Source organism: Podarcis liolepis (genome assembly GCF_965112155.1).
Source record: "Podarcis liolepis genome assembly, chromosome: 7".
NCBI lineage: Eukaryota > Metazoa > Chordata > Lepidosauria > Squamata > Lacertidae > Podarcis > Podarcis liolepis.
In genome coordinates this window covers 54,751,890-54,771,616 of record NC_139561.1, presented here as the reverse complement: position 1 = coordinate 54,771,616, position 19,727 = coordinate 54,751,890, and the positions used below count along the sequence as shown (strand labels likewise).

The 19,727-nt window shown below is 47.9% G+C and overlaps 3 protein-coding genes across 9 annotated transcripts in view; 1 reads left to right on the top strand and 2 right to left on the bottom strand.

Moving 5' to 3' along the window:
* The window catches only part of SF3B3 (splicing factor 3b subunit 3), a 33,706-nt gene extending 33,211 nt beyond the window's left edge, over positions 1-495 (bottom strand). For 2 of the 5 annotated variants that reach the window (XR_014528783.1, XM_083514923.1), the window contains exon 1: positions 373-495. The gene's annotated coding sequence lies outside the window, so the exon portion shown is untranslated. Of the gene's footprint in view, positions 1-199 lie in introns of all 5 variants that reach the window. The other 3 variants (XM_083514924.1, XM_083514925.1, XM_083514926.1) reach the window with 3 other exon arrangements.
* On the top strand, positions 471-18,904 carry COG4 (component of oligomeric golgi complex 4). 3 transcript variants are annotated; one of them, XM_083514965.1, is made up of 20 exons: positions 471-486; positions 1,535-1,713; positions 3,482-3,564; positions 3,717-3,831; positions 5,014-5,188; positions 6,357-6,550; positions 6,939-7,044; positions 7,445-7,602; positions 8,689-8,747; positions 10,008-10,141; positions 11,047-11,165; positions 12,002-12,168; positions 12,951-13,116; positions 13,745-13,807; positions 14,520-14,636; positions 15,378-15,470; positions 16,234-16,317; positions 16,511-16,612; positions 17,149-17,277; positions 18,130-18,904. In XM_083514965.1, the coding sequence occupies exons 2-20, from the start codon at positions 1,552-1,554 to the stop codon at positions 18,262-18,264; spliced, it is 2,361 nt and encodes a 786-aa protein (XP_083371091.1). In that variant the 5' UTR covers positions 471-486; positions 1,535-1,551; the 3' UTR covers positions 18,265-18,904. The 3 variants fall into 3 exon arrangements, with proteins under 3 accessions (XP_083371091.1, XP_083371090.1, XP_083371089.1); XM_083514964.1 differs by lacking the exon at positions 471-486 and adding an exon at positions 768-869 and having other exon boundaries at positions 1,507-1,713; XM_083514963.1 differs by lacking the exon at positions 471-486 and adding an exon at positions 784-902 and having other exon boundaries at positions 1,465-1,713.
* FCSK (fucose kinase) overlaps positions 18,895-19,727 on the bottom strand; it is a 30,388-nt gene continuing 29,555 nt past the window's right edge. The window contains exon 24 of the mRNA XM_083514931.1: positions 18,895-19,232. Coding sequence (XP_083371057.1) covers positions 19,146-19,232 — 87 coding nt within the window. The 3' untranslated portion in view covers positions 18,895-19,145. The remainder of the gene's footprint in view (positions 19,233-19,727) is intronic.

Below are 19,727 nucleotides of genomic sequence, written 5' to 3'. Positions count from 1 at the left end.
ACCTGCCTTGGTATTGCAAGTTATGTGGGTTAAAACAATGGAGGGACGAGCTTAAACCCTGCACGAAAAACTCCTTCGTGGTTTGCGAAAAAGCAGCGCGCGTCCTACCGCTGCTGCTAGGCGCCCCCTCCCATCAGTGGGCAAAGTGAAAATGCGGCCAAGATTGTCCAGAGAAGTGTAAAAAGCGCGGCGCCCTCACCGCCTGCTTGTACAGAGCTCTTTCCCGCCCGCACCGGCGTCGCCCAGCAACGGTCCACTCAAGGGCCTCGGTAACACCGCGCGTGTGGCAGCCTACAAATACGCCATGGCCTCCTCCCGCCGGGGATTAGAGAAGTTGCAGCCTAATTCTGAAAGGGATCTGGCAGCGTTTACCGCAGGAGAAGCGCGGATGACGGCGGATCCTGCCGCTGCTTCACTTCCTCCACAGCCCGCAGTCAAGCACCGCCATTGCCTCAGCGGCCTCCCGCGCTCCTTGGGTCCTTCCACGTAAGTAGCGCGGAACTGAGCGATTGGGCTGCCCACGGCGTGCCAGAAGCAACCCCCGCGCGGCTTGGACTGTTCCACTTTACCCGTTTTAGCCTGGAGTTGTTGTTGTTTTGCTCTGGAAATAATCTCACTATTTTATTTTGCAATAGAAACGCCGCTGTTGGTGGTTGTTTCCCCACCCCGAGACACAGGCAATAGCTTAGGCACCTATATTAATGTTCCCGGATGTGACGATTTGTCTGCTATAGTCTACTTTGGATAGACGTATACACGGACGCCGGAAACCGAATTCACTTTTGGACGCTGCGCTTTCCCCACTTTCTAGGAGCTTCACTGTCTTTTCTGTCCATTCTCCTGCTAGCTTTTGTCTGCCTGTGCTCCGTGTATATATATACACACGCTGTAAGCCGCTCAGAGTGGCTGGGGAAACCCAGCCAGATGGGCAGGGTATAAATAATAAAATTGTTGTTATGTTGAAACGCTTGGGCTGAAATGCACTGAGCCGGTGCGGGGTCCTGGTGACCGTGTTAGATCAGGACTTGGGAGGTCTCGGGCATGTCCCCGTCTCTCTCGCAGGGGTTTTGTGAGGATAGAGCAGCCCCCGTGGAGCATGGAGATTGCGTCCAGCGCTTTGAGCCCCTTGGAGGAAAGGCAATGAGAGACAAAGTGAAATGAAGTAAAACAGGCGTTGCAGCCATCAAGAGCCAGGGGAGACGCGGGAGACACGGCTTCAACGCTCCCGCTCAGCCTTAGAAGTCAGAGGCTGCCCTTAGGATAATCGCTACCTCTCGGCTTGTAGGGCTACCTCGCAGGGTGGTTGTGAGAATAAAATGTGGGAGGAGAGCCGTGAGCTTCCTGGGCGAAAGAGGGCGCAGAAATCTAATTACAGATCAGTAACAAAAGCCCCCATCCCGCGGCTTCTGTGGTCAGTTTACGCTTAGAGCCCGGGCGGGAGGTGGGGTACCATTAAAAAAAAAGCGTCCTCAGGAGCCCTGAAGCGCCATTTCCTGGCTAATCGAGCGCGACTCTTCAATTTTCTTATCTCTAGAACGACGTGGGGCCAAAATGGCGGCGTCGGCGGCCGGTTCAGGCCTGAGAGGAGGGAGCGATGGCGGCGGCTCCGGACCTTCTGTTTCCTCATCCTCCTCGCTATCCATGGAGCAAATCCGGGCGCTCACTGACCTGCCGGAGCTGGAGGCCGCCTACAGCCGCCTGTGCGGGGAGGAGGTGCGGCTTGGATTATATTCTCTCCCTCCCCTCCCAGCCCCCGTCACTTCGGATCTAGGCTGCCTCGGTATCTCTTCGGACCTCGCTCCTGTCGAGGGTGCCCCCCCGCGCTAAATTAGAGGGCATTAGTGTCCCCCCGTGGACACTAAATTAGAGGGCATTAAAAGAGTATTGGGCAAATTCGTGGAGGAAGAGGAGGTTTGCAGTGGCTATTATCCAGGATGGCTATGTGTTGCTTCCATGGTCAGAGGCAGCGATGCTTCTGAATAGTGGCTTCTGGAATTGCAAAGGGGAGAGTTGCTGTCGCACCCATATCCCGTTTGTGGGTTTCCCTTTGGGGCATCTGGTTGGCCATGGTGAGGAAAGGATGCTGGACTCTGTGGGCTGCCTTTGGCCTGAGCCATCAAACCCCTCTTAGGTTCTCCTTCCTTCAAGATGGGAGACCAGCTTTCGCCAACCTGTTGCCCACCAGATGTGATCAAATGATGTCGGGGCTGCATAGTTGGCAAAGGGGGGGTTAAATAGATGCTCATGACTCTCCCTCACAAAACTTAAAACAAGGTAGAATGATGGAAACCTAAAATGTCATATCATAGGGCCACAAATATTCCACAGGTAAAATTCCTGGGTGCATCTGAGCAAGTGTCTGTTTCGGTTTCTGGATAGATGTGGTAACAACCATCAGTACTCTAGTCCCAAACCTTTTGTGGCCTGGGACACATTTGGCAATCTAATAAAGTGTTGTGGGCACTGCAAAGACCCAAAAACTAGTGATACACAGAATATCTCATCCTAAGTAAACTACAGGGAAAACACTATCATAAGCAAGTCAAAGGGGAGGCAACCTCCCCCCAAACAAGCAAAAGAGGTATCAGCAAACCTACCAAAACAAGCAGCCAAAAGGTATGCAACCTCAAACGCAGGCAATGCAAACACCCCCACAAAGAAGGCAAAACAGTCCCACTAAGCCTGCTGCCACCACCACCCACTCAAATACAGGCAAAACATTCCAACCCACTCAACATAAAAGCCAGTAAAAGTAACATATATATAAAAACAGCCAGGAACACACCCATATCACTTTAAAGGTAGTAGTAACAGGATCCTGCCTTTTTCTTTCCTGAAAAGGCGGCAAGACAAAGAAAGGCATGAGCCTCCAGCTCCCCCACCTTCCTTTCCAAAGAGGAATTTCTCTGGGCCAAGAAAGGGAAGAGGGTACAGCACATGAATGCCTGCAGTTTGCTTGGCAGAACCACACAGTGTTAAGCATGCATGGGCAGGTGCAGTTGTCCTCAGAGTGCACCACAGGGAGTGGCCGTAGGCGTTATGTTGGGGACCCCAAATCCAGCATAATGTGGATTGTGCCATATGATTGGGTAGAATCAGAGCTAGTGATGTGCAACAAATATTGGTCATGTGTGCAAAGGTCCTGAACCCAAGGAGACAAAAGAGCCTTGATGTATCATTCCAGGGCAGTATCTGCCTCTGGAAGCCCAGGAGGAGGATATGATAGTGATGAATATCCCATTTATCTAGTAATGGACTCCATTGTTGTTTGAGAGGAAGCATACCCTCTTTCATGGAAAGGATAAACTGATGCAGAATAGAGCATGTGATGTACCCAACCCCTATTAGCAACCTTTTGCTTGGATCTCTGATCTGATGTCACATTGAGTTCTTAAGTCATGCCGTTACCATTGATCTTGAAAGGGACAAGCTGCAAATTGGGCATTGATTATGCCTGCAGCATTATATTTCTGTTTTTCAGAAAGCCGTGGAAGAAGAGTTGGAGATGCTTCTGGAACAGCAGAGCTCCATGGAGAGCAAGATGGCTACCCTTCATCGCATGGGGTGAGTAGCAGTCGTAGTACGTTATGTGCAGTGCTGCATCGTTGCCGGAACAAATAGAGCCAGATGAAGGTCAGGCCGATTGTCATTACCCTTGTGGATGCTGTTTTTTTCCAAAATAGACATCCTACTTTCCCTTGTTTCTTTGTTTTCAGTCCTAACCTGCAGCTCATTGAAGGCGATGCGAAGCAGCTAGCTGGAATGATCACTTTCACCTGCAATCTGGCTGAGAATGTCAGCAGCAAAGTCCGACAGCTCGACCTTGCCAAGGTAACTAGATAAAGCCATACTGAGCTTTGAGTCCGATTGGGTTGTCATGACATGACTGTGTGTGATTGTCGACATTTAAGGAGGAATTTTTCTTTCCCTCCCCCATCACTGGTCCTTTCATACCTGTACAGTAATAATAATATTGTGGGAGTATTGTTTTGGTTTGTTATCATGGTATGTATTTTTGTGTTTTTATATTGTGAACCACCGTGTGAGCTTCATAAGTAGGGCAGTATAGAAATTAAATAAAAGATAAGAATACAAGGCTGTCCCATTTTACTCATCTGTTTTTGAGATGTGGTCTTTATTTGAGTTGTCAAGGGTTGCAGAAATGTTTCAGACGCACTTGTTTCAAATACGACTGTTCCCACACAATCTCCATTTACATGGGCATATCCCTTCATATGCATAATCAAGAGACATGTTGGGATCTTTTAACCTGGAGTTAAAGTGGGCTATGATCACAGAAAGGGGAAAGAGCGAAGAGACAACAGGCCAAGGTCTAAGGTATTCAAATATATTAGTTACCACAGGGATAGGCAAGGAAAGGGTGCATTGTAGGCATGCTGGGACAAAAATGTCATTGCTTGGCATCTGAAAACTGTTAGGAAGGGAGCCCATCTCATTTCCCAGGGCATGGAATGCCTCACATACAGTTCCATGACAATGGTTGTCCCCCACATTCCCACCAGGCACCCTTTCGGTGCTGGGAGCAGAGCCTCCCCTGTATAGATGTGCAGGATCCTTGTGGGAAGAGATGGTCTGCCTCCAAGCTGTTTAGGACTTTAGAAGAAGTCATTCGAAGCCATGACACCTGATATAGCAAGAGCAAGCTGCAAAAAAGCTTGCCCCAGTCAAAACTTCAGCTTAAGTTTCCAAATGTTTTTCAAAGACATCCTGATGCAGCGTGTGCTGCTTTGGCCCAGCCTTGATGAGATGAATGGCCAGGCTAGTTGCATCCTGGAGAACTCTTCCTTGCTGTGCTGGATCTTGGAGGCCCTGCTTATCGTATCTTGAATGGATGCTCACAGAGCAGCAATCTGGCTGGTGGGATTGGCGCGGAGCACCCATAGCTGGGAAATCATCATATGTAGCTTCCTCAGCTGTTGTGGTCTCCATTAGCCTCTTCTGCTCCTGCCTTGCCAATTTTGGAGGGGAATTAATTGGGGCCCTTCTTGGCAGAATCGCCTCTATCAAGCCATCCAGAGAGCAGATGACATTCTGGACTTGAAGTTCTGCATGGATGGAGTCCAGACAGCCCTGAGGAATGAAGATTATGAACAGGCTGCTGCGCATATTCATCGCTACCTTTCTTTGGACAAATCTGTCATTGAGCTCAGCAGGCAGGGCCGGGAAGGTATTCATTATGTTTATTGGTTTATTTAATTGTATCTAATATCCCACCCTACACTGTAAAAACAATATTTGGGGTGGATTCTAATATATTAACAATAGCCAAAAAGGCACCTGATTGTTGTGAAGTACATTAAGTGTCATTTGGTTTTACAGAATACACCCAGAGTCATCTTTCAATTCTGTGTTTCTGTGATGATTTCTGTTGTTACTAGTAAAAATGAACAAAAGCCAACTTCGTCACTACGAACAAATGCTGCCTAAACTTCTACTACTTTCATTCCACTTTTTTTATTTCACATATTTATAACACCCTAGCGCAGTGTTTCCCAAACTTTTTTGGGCAACGGCACACCTGTTTACTGAAAAAAAATCTCGCGGCACACCACCATTAAAGCCCCGCCCCGTGACATCAGCGCGCAGCGTCACGCCGGGAGGGACGCACGAAAGTGAAAGTTTTTCCCCTCCCCCTTGCCGGGGAACCTCCAAGCTTTGGGGGTGGGAGGAGGCAGCAGAGCGAGGGACTGAGGGACGGCGGCAACTGAGGCGACGGCGGCTGTTGTGGTGGTGGCGGGCGGAGGAGGGGGCGGCGGCGGGGCTTGAGGAGCCGTCGCCGGGAGTTGCTGCTGCTGTTGTTGCTGCTGCTGCCCGGACATGCCGGCCTCCTCCTCCTCCGCTGTCTCGCGCTCCTCCCTTTTGCACGCACTGCCCCGCCGCTCGGCACCACCACCGCGGAGCCGCCCCCGGCTCGACGCGGATCCTCGCCGCCGCCACCTCTCACCGCCCGACTCGCCCGCCTCCCTCCCACGGCACACCAGCCAATGTCTCACGGCACAGTAGTGTGCCGCGGAACACCGGTTGGGAAACACTGCCCTAGCGGTTCACACAAGGGTCTCAGGGCAGGGCATGACGCATGTTTTAAAAGCACAATAAACAGTATATAAATACAGAACCATCATAAATCTTAATTAAAAGTAAGATTAAATGTCAACAGGGATGAAATAAAAAGATAACCAGCAGAAGCAAATCACGGTGCCCTTCCAAGGTCTGAACAAAAAGGAGCATTTTTTAGAGTGATAATATTGATGTGTGGCCCACCTCTGAGGGGAGGTCCTTCCTTAAGTATGGAGCCATTTCAGAGAAATGATATTGAGACTCTCCTTTCTGGGCAGGCAACATAATTGAGGCCAACTTGAAGCTTCTGCAGGAGGCAGAGCAGCGCCTGAAGGTGATTGTGACTGAGAAATTTGACATTGCCACAAAACAGGAAGACCTGCCCCAAGTGGAGCGCTTTTTCAAGATATTTCCTCTGCTGGGCTTGCATGAAGAAGGACTAAGTAAATTCTCCGAGTACCTGTGCAAACAGGTAAGTGTAGCTTGAGAGCTGCTGCTCATTTGCAACTGAGATGCATTCTGAGCTACTTGGGGTTGAGCCATTGCTCCTGTTCTAGTGGGTCAGTCATATAGAAACTGGGACTTTTTAGTTTAGAAAAAAGATGGGTAAGGATGGAACACAGTAGATGTGTGCACAGATACAAGCAGCCTCATATCCATCACGTAACACATAATTCAACTATGGAACTATCTGCAACAGGTTAAAGTGATGGCCACCAGCTTGGACTGCTGTAAAGATTTGATTGATTGATTAACAAAATATTAATTTTTTAAAAAGGCTCCTCGAGGAGGATTGTCCTTGCATGAGTTTTGACTGAGGCTGTGGGATAACATAGGCTAAAAGTCTCCATTCTTTTCAGGTTGCAAATAAAGCGGAGGAGAACCTGCAGTTGGTGATGAAGACAGACATGAGTGACCGTAGAGCTGCAGCTATCTTTGCAGACACTCTGACCCTACTTTTTGAAGGTAACCCCCTGCCACCATTGAGAATACCTCATTGAGAATATCTGCCTTATGCTAAGTCAAACCATTGGTCCATCTAATTCAGTACTGCCTATACTGACCGCCAGGGACTTTTCATGATTTCAGTTGGGGCGTGTTCCCAGAGCTACTAGGAGATGCCATTAAGGACTGACTCTGGAAGCATCTGCATGCCCAGCAGATTCTCTACCACTGAGCTGTGGCCCTTCCCCATATTACTAGAAACAGGATGCTGTCTTGACAGCATTGCACAAGCAGTGAAGTGTTGAAGGAAAGTCTTGGGCTTCTGTTTGGAATGATCCTTTTGTCCTCACAGGATGGGGTGGCAGCTTTTTCTGGAGCACTGTACAACAGTCTCATATCACCTGTTTTTTTCTTCTTCTAGGGATTGCCCGTATTGTGGAGACCCACCAGCCCATTGTGGAGACCTACTATGGACCAGGCAGGCTTTATACACTGATTAAGCACCTACAGACAGAATGTGATCGACAGGTAGAAAAGGTTGTGGACAAGTTTATCCAGCAGAGATCCTATCACAGACAGGTGAGAGACTTGCCAGTGTGGCTTGAGGAAGACATGGAGGAACCCACTTTGAGCCAGTTCCATGAGGCTTCTCTTGAGTTTGCTGGTGCAAGAGAGCCCTTTATGTGGCTTGTAACAATGGGGACAGCACATGCAGACCTCACATTGTGGGCTGCTGCTGGGGCCACCTGTGTTTTCTTACTGGTGGTGGCATGCCAGTGCAGAAGGCTAGTCTCTTGGCTGGTTAGGGAACACAAATGCTCTAATTACTAGTGGCCCCAGTGACTCTCACCCACACACCCCGTCCTGCCTGCTGTATACCTTCAATCCCTGTTGGTTCAATTTTTACAACATCCCAGTGGTGGCTGTCACTGTTTCTGTCCCGTCTGCAAAATGGGGCAGAATCGGGGCAGAGTGTGGCCATCCAGTGCACCCAGACCGATGTGCCTAAAGGGTCTTGAGGTTCCACACAGAAAAGTGCCCCCAAATGTCTGCAGCTCTCTGCAGCCACAGCCCACACCCTCCCCTTCCCTCTCACTCAAGGCATGTCAGAAGGTGAGTGACTTTTCCTGTAGTCCCTAAGTTATTAACTCTGCAATGTGCCATGTAAACCAATGGGTAACAATGCTACCCGTTGCCTTCCAACTCTCCTGTGTGTCAGTTTAGCTGGCTTGTCCAAGGCCACCCAATGAACTTCAGGGCCCAGCAAATAAATGAGCTTGCTCGCTGTTTCTGTTTCTTTCTCTCTCTCTCTCTCTCTCTCTCTCTCTCTCTCTCTCTGTGCTGAGTCATGCTCTAAGGCTTGGTGGTGATTTCTCTGTAGACTCCTGTCGTCCAACATAGCAAATACTTCTGGGGTTTGCTTATTAGTGTGTTTTTTCTTTTCTTTTTAATGCTTCTTTCAAAAGCTTCTGTCAGCATCCTTCTGTTTCTGATCTCTCTGTAACCCCTATGTAAATTCCCCTTGGGTGTGGAATGAAGAGGTCATCCTTAGCTCTCCTTCCCTCTACCTGTTGCCTTATTACTGCTCCAGCGGGAGGAGACTGGTAATTTAGGAGTCAAGCAGAAAAGAGGTTTCTAACAGCTCTCTACTTCTTACGCTTGCAGTTTCAGCATGTTCAGAACAGCATGATGAGGAGTTCAGTTGCGGAAAAGATTGAGCCAAGGTAAACTGGCCAAAATCTCCCACTCTTTCCTTCCTGCTTTTCAGCCACAACTCTTTTCATTGTGGGAAATTGTGGTTTGACCTGGCACTTAAATGTCCAAGGGTATCCTGGAAAGGACCAGGCCCAGTCTTACGAAACTAGTGTTTTCTCCCTCTGTGATGCCATCCAGTGTGCTCTCCTTTGTCACCACCCAATGGGCCAGACATCTGTCCACTAAGAGGCAGGGGCTCTTTCATAGATTAGGGGGGGTCACCTGCTTTCTCCCCTGGCCTGTCTCACAATGGAAGACTGCACGAGATGGAATTGTGTTGTACAGTATTTGTGTGTTTGATGGAACCATTTGCATCAGAGAGTGATCATATAAGCTGCAAATTGGAATGGAAAAGGGGGAAGAGTGGATTAGAATAGGTAAGAATGTAAAGTGGTGAGGATGAGCAGGCCAGGGACTTATGAGGTGACTTACACCCTGGAGCAAATGATTATGACAGCTACCACTTGGTTGCTAATGCTTTCTCAGGAAGGTACTCAAGAGGGTTGTGGCAGTTGCTGGCCCTGTTGAAGACTGGCCATTAACTGGACCCAGTTCCAATCTAGGTTCGGGCCTGGCTGGTATTACATTTCTCTGCTTGAGTTGTTCAATTAGCTGGGTGAATTTATAGGATTGAAGGCAATTTGCAGCAGCCAGAGGTTTGCATCTCTCTCTGGAAAGGATGTGTGTGTGTGTGTGTGTGTGTGTGTGTGTACATGCACCAGTTTAAAACCCACTCTCCAGAGCTACTGTGGCAAGTTTTACCTACCTTATGAGTTTGTCTCTGGTCATTGCTAAGCTCAAGTTTTAGCCACCCAGCTGATGACTACACTGAGGTGTCTAGGGATTCTTGTTCCTGCCAAACCCAAATGCACAGTTATTAACAAATTTCCTTGCAGGAACAACAAGGCCTCCCCTTAAGCTTGTTCCTCTGCTATGAGGAACAGGTTTTCACAGCACTGGTAAACAAAAACCACAAATCATTGGCATGGCAGGAAATGGCAAAGCCGGCCTTATGGTCCCAGAATGGCTCATGGCACTACATTTCTACATCTGCAAACATTTGCTTGTTGACTGGAAGCATTGTTTCACATGTGGCAATTTCAGGATTCCAACATGAGCTTGCTGGCTGTCCAGAGCTGTCTTAGGACTTTGTTCTACCACCCCATCTTGTTGTGAAATGCCTGCTTTCTCAGTGGTTCTGCTACTGACTGTCACTTTTCTTCTCACAGGGAACTTGACCCCATTTTAACAGAGGTTACCTTGATGAATGCACGGAGTGAGCTGTATCTGAGATTCATTAGAAGGCGCATCATCTCCGACTTTGAGGTGGGAGATTCCATGGCTTCAGAGGATGTGAAGCAAGGTGAAAACTTAAATGCTCCTTGCACAAAACCAAATCTGAGGTGCTCTTTGACTTGTGGCTGGTTTGGCTTACCAGATGAACTTGTTGTAATGGGCAATATTTCACAACAGAAATAATAAGTTAACAAATTATGCTGCATTACTAACTCCGCTTACTGGGAGTAAGCCCCATTGAATTCAGTTGGACTTGCTTCTGAGTAGGTATGGTTAAGATTGCACTATTAGGATTCCTTGGCCATGCTTTGTGGGCTCTGGATCAGGCAGGATTTCCCAAGATTCATGTGCCAATGTGGGTAGGGTTGGGATGGAAGTGGGCAGAGTAACAATGACTCTCACCTTTGTACATCTGGCTGAATTCCAGCCATGCAACAAACAGCACAAGATGTCTCCAGGCACACACTCAGACATATGTGTCTCAAGCCTCCATCCAGGCAGGCAAGAGGCATTAACATTTTAGGAAGGTACAGAGCAGGACTAAGGAATTGCTCACCCCACCCCCTCACCTCTGCAACTTCAGTCCTGCCAAGAAGGTTGTGTTCCCTTGGGCTGTGGTTACCAAGGAGGGTGTGGAAATGGCTCACAAGCTGCTTGGTGTTGATATTGGGAAAGCGTCAGAGCTTCCAGTCCATAGCTCCTACACCTGCCTCAGGATCTAAGGAAGCCTTCCAAAAACCTGCTGCCTAATTCATTCTGAGTGCATCCCCCCCCCCCCCGGCCCAAGTCTTGTGTAGCATCATTCCCCTGTTCTTGTTTTCCTCCTAAATAGGCTGTTGATTGCAATACACAGTGGGTGACTTACCAGGGGTGGGGAATGTTGTGTGCAGGAAATTGCAGTTGCTAAGAAGGAGCTGGACTGGTGTTCTGTTACTGCAGCCCATGGCCTGCTTCTTTGCTTGTACTCCACAGAGCACCAGAAGTGCCTGGACAAGCTGCTGAACAACTGCTTACTGAGCTGCGCCATGCAGGAGCTGATTGGCTACTATATTACCATGGAGGAGTATTTCATGAGGGAGACTGTCAACAAGGTAGGGGAAGCTGCCCTGCTTTTCAGGATGGAGGGATATTGAGTTGAATCTTAGGGTACTGAGTGCATCATAGTGGATTGAGGCCCTTCTGATTGACTGAGCTCTGAAAATTCCTGTGGGGTGTAATGTTGGGGATTTCTGAATTGCCTATACTGTGAGCACCAGAAAAGACTGTTACGGTTTTGAGACCCCTTTGAAATTCTCTTCATAGATTAAAAAATATCCTCTATTCTTCAGGCACAGCAAATTCTGGAAGGCCCATTTCTGGAGGGCGCACCTGCCTGCCAGAGCAGTTCATGATCAGCTGGCTTTGCAGGTTGTGAAGAGTCTTGTTGGCCCTCCTTATTTACTTGTCTTACTCTAAGTGACTTACTAAAGGTTGAACGACATAACATATAAGGCAATACATTTCAGTAAAACCTTTCCGCTAACCTATAATCAAGTCCAGCAGAAAAACCAAAAACATCAGCAAGAAGAGCATGCAATCAAATAGGTGTCATACTAGGTCATATCCCTGGTAGAAGAGACAAGTTTTAACCTGGCACCTGAAGGATGTTGTTGACCGTGCCAGACAGACCTCACTGGGGACAGCCTTCCACAGACTGGGAACCAGAGCTGAAAAGCCATGCTCTCCCTTGTTCCTTCTCTCTGAATCTCCCTCAAAGAGTGCACCCAGAGAATGGCTCAGATGAAGATCAATGACTCCAGCAGGGTCCTGAATCATAGGTGAAAACAGGCACTTTGAATTAGGCCAGGAAACATGCAGGTAGCCAGTGCAGCTGCACCAATATAGGTGTTCTGTGGAAATCATTGATGTGTGTTGATTTCTTTGCCAGGCTGTTGCTATGGACACATGTGAGAAGGGTCAGCTGACCTCCAGTATGGTGGATGATGTCTTCTATATCGTGAAGAAGTGCATTGGGCGGGCTCTTTCCAGCTCCAGCATTGACTGTCTCTGTGCTATGATCAATCACTCCATCACGGAGCTGGAGTCAGATTTCAGGTGTGTGGTGTGAAGCTTTTTGGCCCTCCTAGACTGCGGTGGTCCAGGCAGTTCACCTAATATAGCACTTACGGTTACAGATTTTCAGCACATAGGTTTTTGGCCTCCTTGGTCTCCACCAGATGGCGCCATGAGGTGCAGGTTCCTACCTGCCTTGTAGGTATCTGCTCCAAGATTCCTAAGCTTTTGTCTCCCCCTTTGAAAGGGTAGTCAACTTCCAGCCTCTTTTTTGTGAAAGGCTTCAAGAGGATCAGCAGAGAGGAGCAGGCTAGCTTCTTCTTTGAGCAGAGAGTGAAATTCTGAATTTGACACAGGGGTCACATCGTGTCTAGTTCCACAATGGCAAATGTTACATGCAAAATTCCTTGGCTTCTTCATACTGCAGCCTTCCAGATTCCTGGCCATTATTGCGCACAAGAAGGGCTGTGACTTTAGGGGCACTTCATTGGCATGCAGTGAACAGATGCTCTGGGGATGGATGGCCAAGTGCCTCGAGAATATTCCTGGGCAAGAGAGCAGAATATTTATTATCTAAGCCCTCTTGAGAACTGTGTATGTCACTTCCATGTGCTGATGAGCAGCTGAAATAGAAGCTGGTTCTAAATAAAGGTGGTGAGTAGGAGGGTGGCAAGCAATGATTGGAAGAATTGGGAGGAAGGAAATCCTTGGAGGAGTTCACTGCCTTTGTCCCCTTTGCCCAGCGTGGTATGACAGTGACTTGGAAGCGGTCAGATCTCACAGGACATCTTGGCAACTACCATCTCCTCTCTTGCCCTTTCCAGGGAGGTCTTGTGCAACAAACTCAAGATGGGTTTCCCAGCCACCACATTCCAGGACTTCCAGAGAGGTGTGACCAGCGCAGTGAGCATCATGCACAGCAGCCTTCAGCAGGGCAAGTTTGACACCAAAGGCATTGAAAGTACTGATGAGGCCAAGCAGTCCTTTCTGGTGGGTGTGCAGCTTAAACACCTGCAATACAGGTGGGAGACATAGGGAAGGAATAGGAGCAAGCATTGTGATCTTTTCTATGAACCGCCCTGAGACCTCTGTGTATAGGGCGGTATATAAATTCTATTAATAATAATAATAATAATAATAATAATAATAATAATAATAATAATATAATTAATTAAGCATTAGCCAGGATCTGGAAGATTAAGCTATGGTGTCAGAGCAGTGCAACTGGGTGAGAAAGGATGGATGTCACCAAGTAGAAGTCAGTGTGATGGGCTCCAAGAATGAATGTCAAGTATAATAAGGTTTTGTATTTGCAATGAAGAGAGTTGTACTTACATCCAGGTGAATAGGATGGAGAGGGAGTGGTGAGGTCGGTCACGGTGTTCTGTATTCTCTGTCCAGAGGGAGGGAGGGAGGCAGCCAACCAAACAAACAAACAAACAGGTGGGTTGTCTTAACCCACTAGCCAAGCAAGCAGTGGCAAGTCTCAAGAGAGCATCTGGCTATATCCTTCTTGGTGCCCAATCCTAATTGTGCCCACAGCAAGGATCTTCCCAGGAGTAGCAAATTTCACAAGATTCTGATCCCCCTTTCCTCTCTGCCTCCTCCCATTCTTTAGGTGACATTAAACAATGTGGAGATCTGCAGTGAAAACATCATGACACTAAAGAAGACCCTGGAGGTACTGTCAGCAGACCTTCCACCACTGATTACCAAGAAAGGTCTTGAGGGCATCTTTCTCTTATCTGTTGTTAGCGTTGTTAGTCTGCACTCTTTGCTCTTGGGAGGCTGCCTGTTGGCCTGACTCAAATCTGCAGTTGGGAGCTTTTATCTAGATTGATTCATTTTCTTAAACTTTTTAACTGGCTCATCCCAGCTGTTTAGGGTGGTAAACACACTTAAATCAGACTAATAAAACTTCTCAATAAGATGTCTGTTAAAATAAGCTACTGGGTTTAAACTACCCACTGCCTGCTTAGCCCTAGCTGTGATGGTTTGCATGGTGTGAAGCGGTAGAGGCTGTCAGTGAAGTCCTCTCCCACCTCAGCTCTTGCCTTTTTCCTTCGCCTTTTAAAATGTTACCCTTTGCATACTGTGTTGAGCCCACAAAACAGGGGGGTGTGGCAGCGTGTCTTCCCACCTATTTCTAAGGCCAGCCCCCTCCCCCAATTGTTTTCTTCCTGAGGGTTAGTGAGCAGAGGATTCTTCTGTGTTTATTTACACTAATGTATGAGCCCACTGTTTCCCTTCTTGCCAGTCTAGCTTCAAAGGCCATTTCTTTAACTTCTCTTTAACTATGTTCTCTCTCACAATCACCAGTCATGTTTCTCCTTTGCTCCTGGTAACAAACAAGGCTCTTCCTGTGCCTCAGGTTCTTTTGTGCTTTCACACAGAGTGACTGTGCCAAGCTGCTTAGCCAGGGGTTTGGGGGTGAACAAGCACAACCCAAGATTGACAGCTGTCTTTCAGACATGGCTGCCATGTCCAACAAGTTTCGAGATCTGTTGCAGGTAAGCTTTCCAATGTTTGAACATGGCCTCTTAGCTCCGTTCAGCAGACAAATCCCAAGAACTGTCTTACAAAATTGCCTAGTGATGGTTTGCTCAGCAGGCTGCCTCTGATTTCCAGAAATCAACAAGCCTGGGCCCTGGATGAGGCATTCAGCCTCTGAGGCATGAGAACTTCACTGTAAAGGGAGAGACATCTTATTTGGCTGATGCTTAAAGTGGAATCCAGAACAGGGGCTATGATGTTGCAGAGTGGGAAGGAAGCCTTTTGTGGGACTGCCTGGGGCAGCACATACCTAGAGCAATATAAGACCAGGCCAGTACCTGACAGGTTGCTGTGACACCCCTTCCCATCCTTAAGCACCTGTGTCTTGTCTCTGGGGCTTCCCAGGACTTTGCCACTTCAAATTGCAGGTGGCCATGCTGTGGCTCCATGGTTGGGAGGCAATCCCTTCCTCCACTGCAGGAGTCACTCAGACTCAGGCATATATACGTGTGGCCATAAGCCTGCTACCCAGTGTTGTCACTCTCCTTGGTTGCTGCAACTGCAAGCAATCTCCCTCTGTCTTTTGGAGGCAGAGGAGTCCTGTGTTTCATTTGCACCTTTGTCAGGAGCTGCTCTCCTGAACAAAGTTGGTACACATAGGCCTGCAATGGCTAAGAACAGGTGTCTGGTACCTGGTTTTTTAAATATGTTGGTAGATTGACAGAGGTTTTCTCTTTTTCTCCACCTGCTTCCCACAGGAAGGGTTGAATGAGCTCACTAACTCAGCTATCAAACCACAAGTGAAACCTTGGATCAACCTCTTCCTGTCAGTCTCCCATAACATTGAAGAGGTGAGTCCTACTGCCTGCTCATTTGAACTGCTCAGATGGTACAGAGAAGGGGCTGTTGGAACAAACTCCTCCTACTTTCCAGCCGAGAAATACAACCAAAACAGCAAGCTAGAGAATGGCTGGGCTAAAACCGACTGGCACAGCTCTCTTTTATGCTGCTGGTAGTTTTAAGTACTCTTGTGGGTTTTAAAGAAAATAACCTTCAATGTTATTTTTACTATATCTTGCACTATCTCAAGCACTTAGAGAGGCAGGATACGTATTTTAAAAATCCATCCTTGGGGTGTTTCCTCAAGCCTTCAGGCCTGCGGAAGCAACACCCTCTTAAAAGGAAGTGAATTGCATGTGACACTGCAAGGAAACCTGCCAGGTGCTGATGAAGATGCTTTGGTTAAAAATGCCAGGTCAGTTGAAGGGGCTCCTGTGAGCCCTTCTAGCTACAAAGAGGTTGTAAGGATAAATGCCCACCTGTGATTCAGGGGTTTGAAGATCTTACTGCCCTTTTCACATTTGAATATATATCTTACAATATTTCTTGAACACCTATTTGGGCATATGGATAGCTTGCATTAATGTAGATGTTTAAATTAAATTTGATAGGTTATTCTTATCCTTTTTGATGGATTATTCTTGTTAATGGAAACTAATATGGGTTTCCCTCCTTTTTTTCTTTGGTATATTTGGAATAAAAAAGCTTTTTAAAAATTCATGGGCTTGTGCTAGAATGATGGGAGACCCAATCTGTATCCTTTTCCCATTGTAGGAAGAGTTCAATGACTATGAGGCCAATGACCCCTGGGTCCAGCAATTCATCCTCAATCTGGAGCAGCAGATGGCAGAGTTCAAGGTGTGTTTGGGGCCCTGAGCAGGCGTTATGTACTCTTTTGTAACCCAGCTTGCCTGTGGCCCTGACAACACATCACAGGCAAGTGGATGTACCACCACAGAGGGGGCCATTAGTGCCCTCCTCAACTCTTCCCTCTCACTTGTTTTCCAGTAACATTGCCCTGTGAGATGCAGCCCTTGTTTTCTGTCTGCAGGCTGGATTGTCACCGGTGATCTACGACAGCCTGACCAGCCTGATGACCACCCTCATTGCTGTTGAACTGGAGAAGGTTGTTCTCAAGTCTACTTTCAGTAGGGTAAGGAAAGACCTTAAACAGGAGGGCCAGAGAGCAAGCAGCCTGACTGCTCCCTTCTGCTCCCTTCTTGCCACTCCTCAGAATTCTTGTCCCTTTGCTCTTCTCTTGGTGGAGCTGGGTTTCTCACAGTGAGAAGCACTTGCTGCAGGCAGAGGCTTCAGTTTAAGAAGCTGAATCTTGTAAACAAAGCAAATGCTGACAAGAGACATGGCAAAGTGAATCTAAACTGTAGAGAAGATTGCATCTGCTTTGCTTCTCTTCTGGTCCTGCTGCTGTGGACTAAGCCATGGTTTGAGGTATATTCTATGGCTTTACCTTCACCATAGCCCACAACGGCAGAATCAGAAGAAGAGCAAAGCAGCTGCCCCCTTCTTTCTGGGACCCTGACCATTTATGCCTCATCTGGGCTTTATTGTTGTCGTTTATTTTCACTTTGGTTTGGCTTTATTACCTGAGACCAAATGATCTCCATCACCCTGTGGCACACCTTTCAGTGTAGCAACCCCTAACCTCTTGCTCTCCTTTTGCTTCTTCAGCTGGGTGGGCTGCAGTTTGACAAAGAGCTGCGCTCCCTAATTGCCTACCTCACCACAGTGACCACCTGGACCATCCGTGACAAGTTTGCCCGGCTCTCCCAGATGGCAACCATTCTCAACTTGGAAAGGGTGAGCAAGCTTTTGCTCTCTTTGGGAACTGGGAGTGGGGAGGGAGCAGGAAGCAATGACAAGATATGTATGTTCCAGGGTGGGCTCTGACCCATTTGCTCCACTCACCACAACCCACCAGCTCTCCTTGGATTTGCTGTGCTCTGAGTCAGGAACAGATTAATTGTTATTAATGTTCCCAGCTGGCAACAAGATAGTGCAGTAGAGAGCAAGTCACAGGCCTTGCTTTCTCACTCTAGCAGCATCCCATCCTCACAGGGCTGTGGAGACCACAGGCATATGAAAGCCGCGGAGGCTACTGCTGCTTCTTCCACCTGGCTTTATAGAAAGGGTCCAAGATGCCTGGCCAGGCTCCCAGCATTCAAAACAGGCTCCTTTGAACAAGTGCAGAATGTCTCTCCCCTCCCCCACTGGGTAAAGGGCAATCAGCAGCAGGGAGAGCAAGGCAGGCAGAGCAGATGCACAGACAGGAGCAGAGGGCTGGATGGCTGACTCACTTGACTTGCTTAGTCCCACCTTTAGAAGTTCAGAAAACTGATGACTAGAGCAAATATAGCATAGACTAAAAATAGTATGCCTCAGTCTCTTCTGTTCAGGTGCTGGTGTTGGGCCTTGCAGCTGGAATTCTCGCACGTCATATGCTGGCTAGAGAGGAGAGCACTTGTGGGCCCATGTTGGGTACATGCTTCTCTTCCTCCACATAGAGCTTAGCATCCAACCCAGCAACATATCAGTCCCACTGCTGAGGACAGGCACAGCTATGGTGTTCCAAGCTGCCCACCTGCTTTTTGGATGGACTGTCACTCTGTTCTTCTGCCTGGTGAATCACTTTGCTTTCCCTCTTCCATTCAGGTAGCAGAGATTTTGGATTACTGGGGGCCAAACTCAGGCCCACTGACATGGCGCTTAACCCCCGCTGAGGTCCGTCAAGTGCTGGCTCTCCGGATGGATTTTCGCAGTGAAGACATCAAGCGACTTCGCCTCTAGCTGTCTTTGCAACAACCTACTCCTGCTAGTGGAGATCACTGGTGCCCTCTTCTAAGAAGGCCTTGCTATGTTCTTAAGACTGGAGGGAAATGCAAGTCCCTTTCCCAGTGGGATCTCTGAAGCTGAAAGAACAACCACCTCAGTATACGTTGGGTAAACTTCAGAACCTTAGTTCCTCCTTCAGAGATTTCTCTCTTGTTTTTCTGCAAGTTGGTAGAGCTCGCCTGTTTCTACATCTTTATCATAATGCACAAACATTTCTACACAAATTCAAGTTAAATAACAACTGAAATTGCCAAGCAATTATTGTAAATTTTAGTTAGCAAGTGGGGCTAAGACCACAGATCAACTAAGTCATAGGAACAAGATGGTGCTTTGGGGGATGTAGATATGTCTTCTATGCCAGTAGATTCTGCATTCTGTCCTTGGTGTCTCCAGTGAAAAGGCTCTTTAGAAACAGAGACAGTTAAGATGCCTGATTATGACCCTGGATAGCTGCCTCCAGTTAGAGTCAACAATGCTGAGCTCCACCAATCAATGGTCTGAATTCATTTAAGATCCCTTAATGTGTTCATCATATGCTGTGCGGAGGGTGGGTCGATTTAAATAAAGGAGATTTACATCAGCAAGGAAATAAAAAGTTTTTCATTGATTACTTCACGTAATTTCCTGAAGAATGCTGCAGATCTGACTGCCAGGCCCTACTAATTCACAACTAAGTATTGTTTTTCACTTGGGTGGGGCAGCTGCTGTTTTCACCCCATCTGCAGTGAAGGAGTGCATGAATCTTCCAAAGAAATACTAAACCAAATTCAGCCACTGAGTCATTCATCCATAGATCTTGCACAGCTGTAGGATGTGGGCAGGAAACCCCGCAGTGCCTATGATTCCCAATCCTCCTCCAGAAGCTGTATTTGGAACCCAGCTGTGTCCACCTCCACAGTGTGGATGCTGAAATTCCCCAGGCCCTGAAAGGAAAGCATGCAGGGTGAGTGAAATATTCACTACAAAATATTTAAGTCAGAATATTTTGTTCTGAAGCCTGGTGGAACTTCAACACTACAAGGGGGTCGACTGTCACTCCTGACCTGACCTGACATCAGGGCTACATGCCCTGGAAGGTCACAGGCCAGTGCAGAGGCCACTCTTCTCTTTGGCCAGGAGGCTACATTCTAGTTCTGCACATGTCTCCATCTGGCCCAAGCAAAGAGGCATCATCACAACTGAAGAGCCCAGCCAAAGCGCTCAAAGATTATGCCAAGCAGTGTTGGTGAGAAGTGCAGCCTGGGCAAGGGGTGTGGCCTAACCCTGGCCAGAATCTCAAGGGCCTGTTAGAGAGGTCTGGAGGGCCAAACTCAGCTCCCAAGTGTGAGGCTCCCCCTTCCTGCAACTACATGGTACCCACCCATCACTGAATTTCCCCTCTCCAAATTTGCTTGGGAGAGGGTGTGCATTAACCTGCT

What these genes read in the sequence shown, in the direction of transcription:
- COG4 (XM_083514965.1), top strand. Translation starts at nt 1,552, where the DNA reads ATGGCGGCGTCGGCGGCCGGTTCAGGCCTGAGAGGAGGGAGCGATGGC. An exon ending in AGGCCAAGCAGTCCTTTCTG is followed by an intron (nt 13,117 to 13,744) that starts GTGGGTGTGCAG and finishes CCCATTCTTTAG; the next exon opens with GTGACATTAAACAATGTGGA. An exon ending in TCAAGTCTACTTTCAGTAGG is followed by an intron (nt 16,613 to 17,148) that starts GTAAGGAAAGAC and finishes TTGCTTCTTCAG; the next exon opens with CTGGGTGGGCTGCAGTTTGA.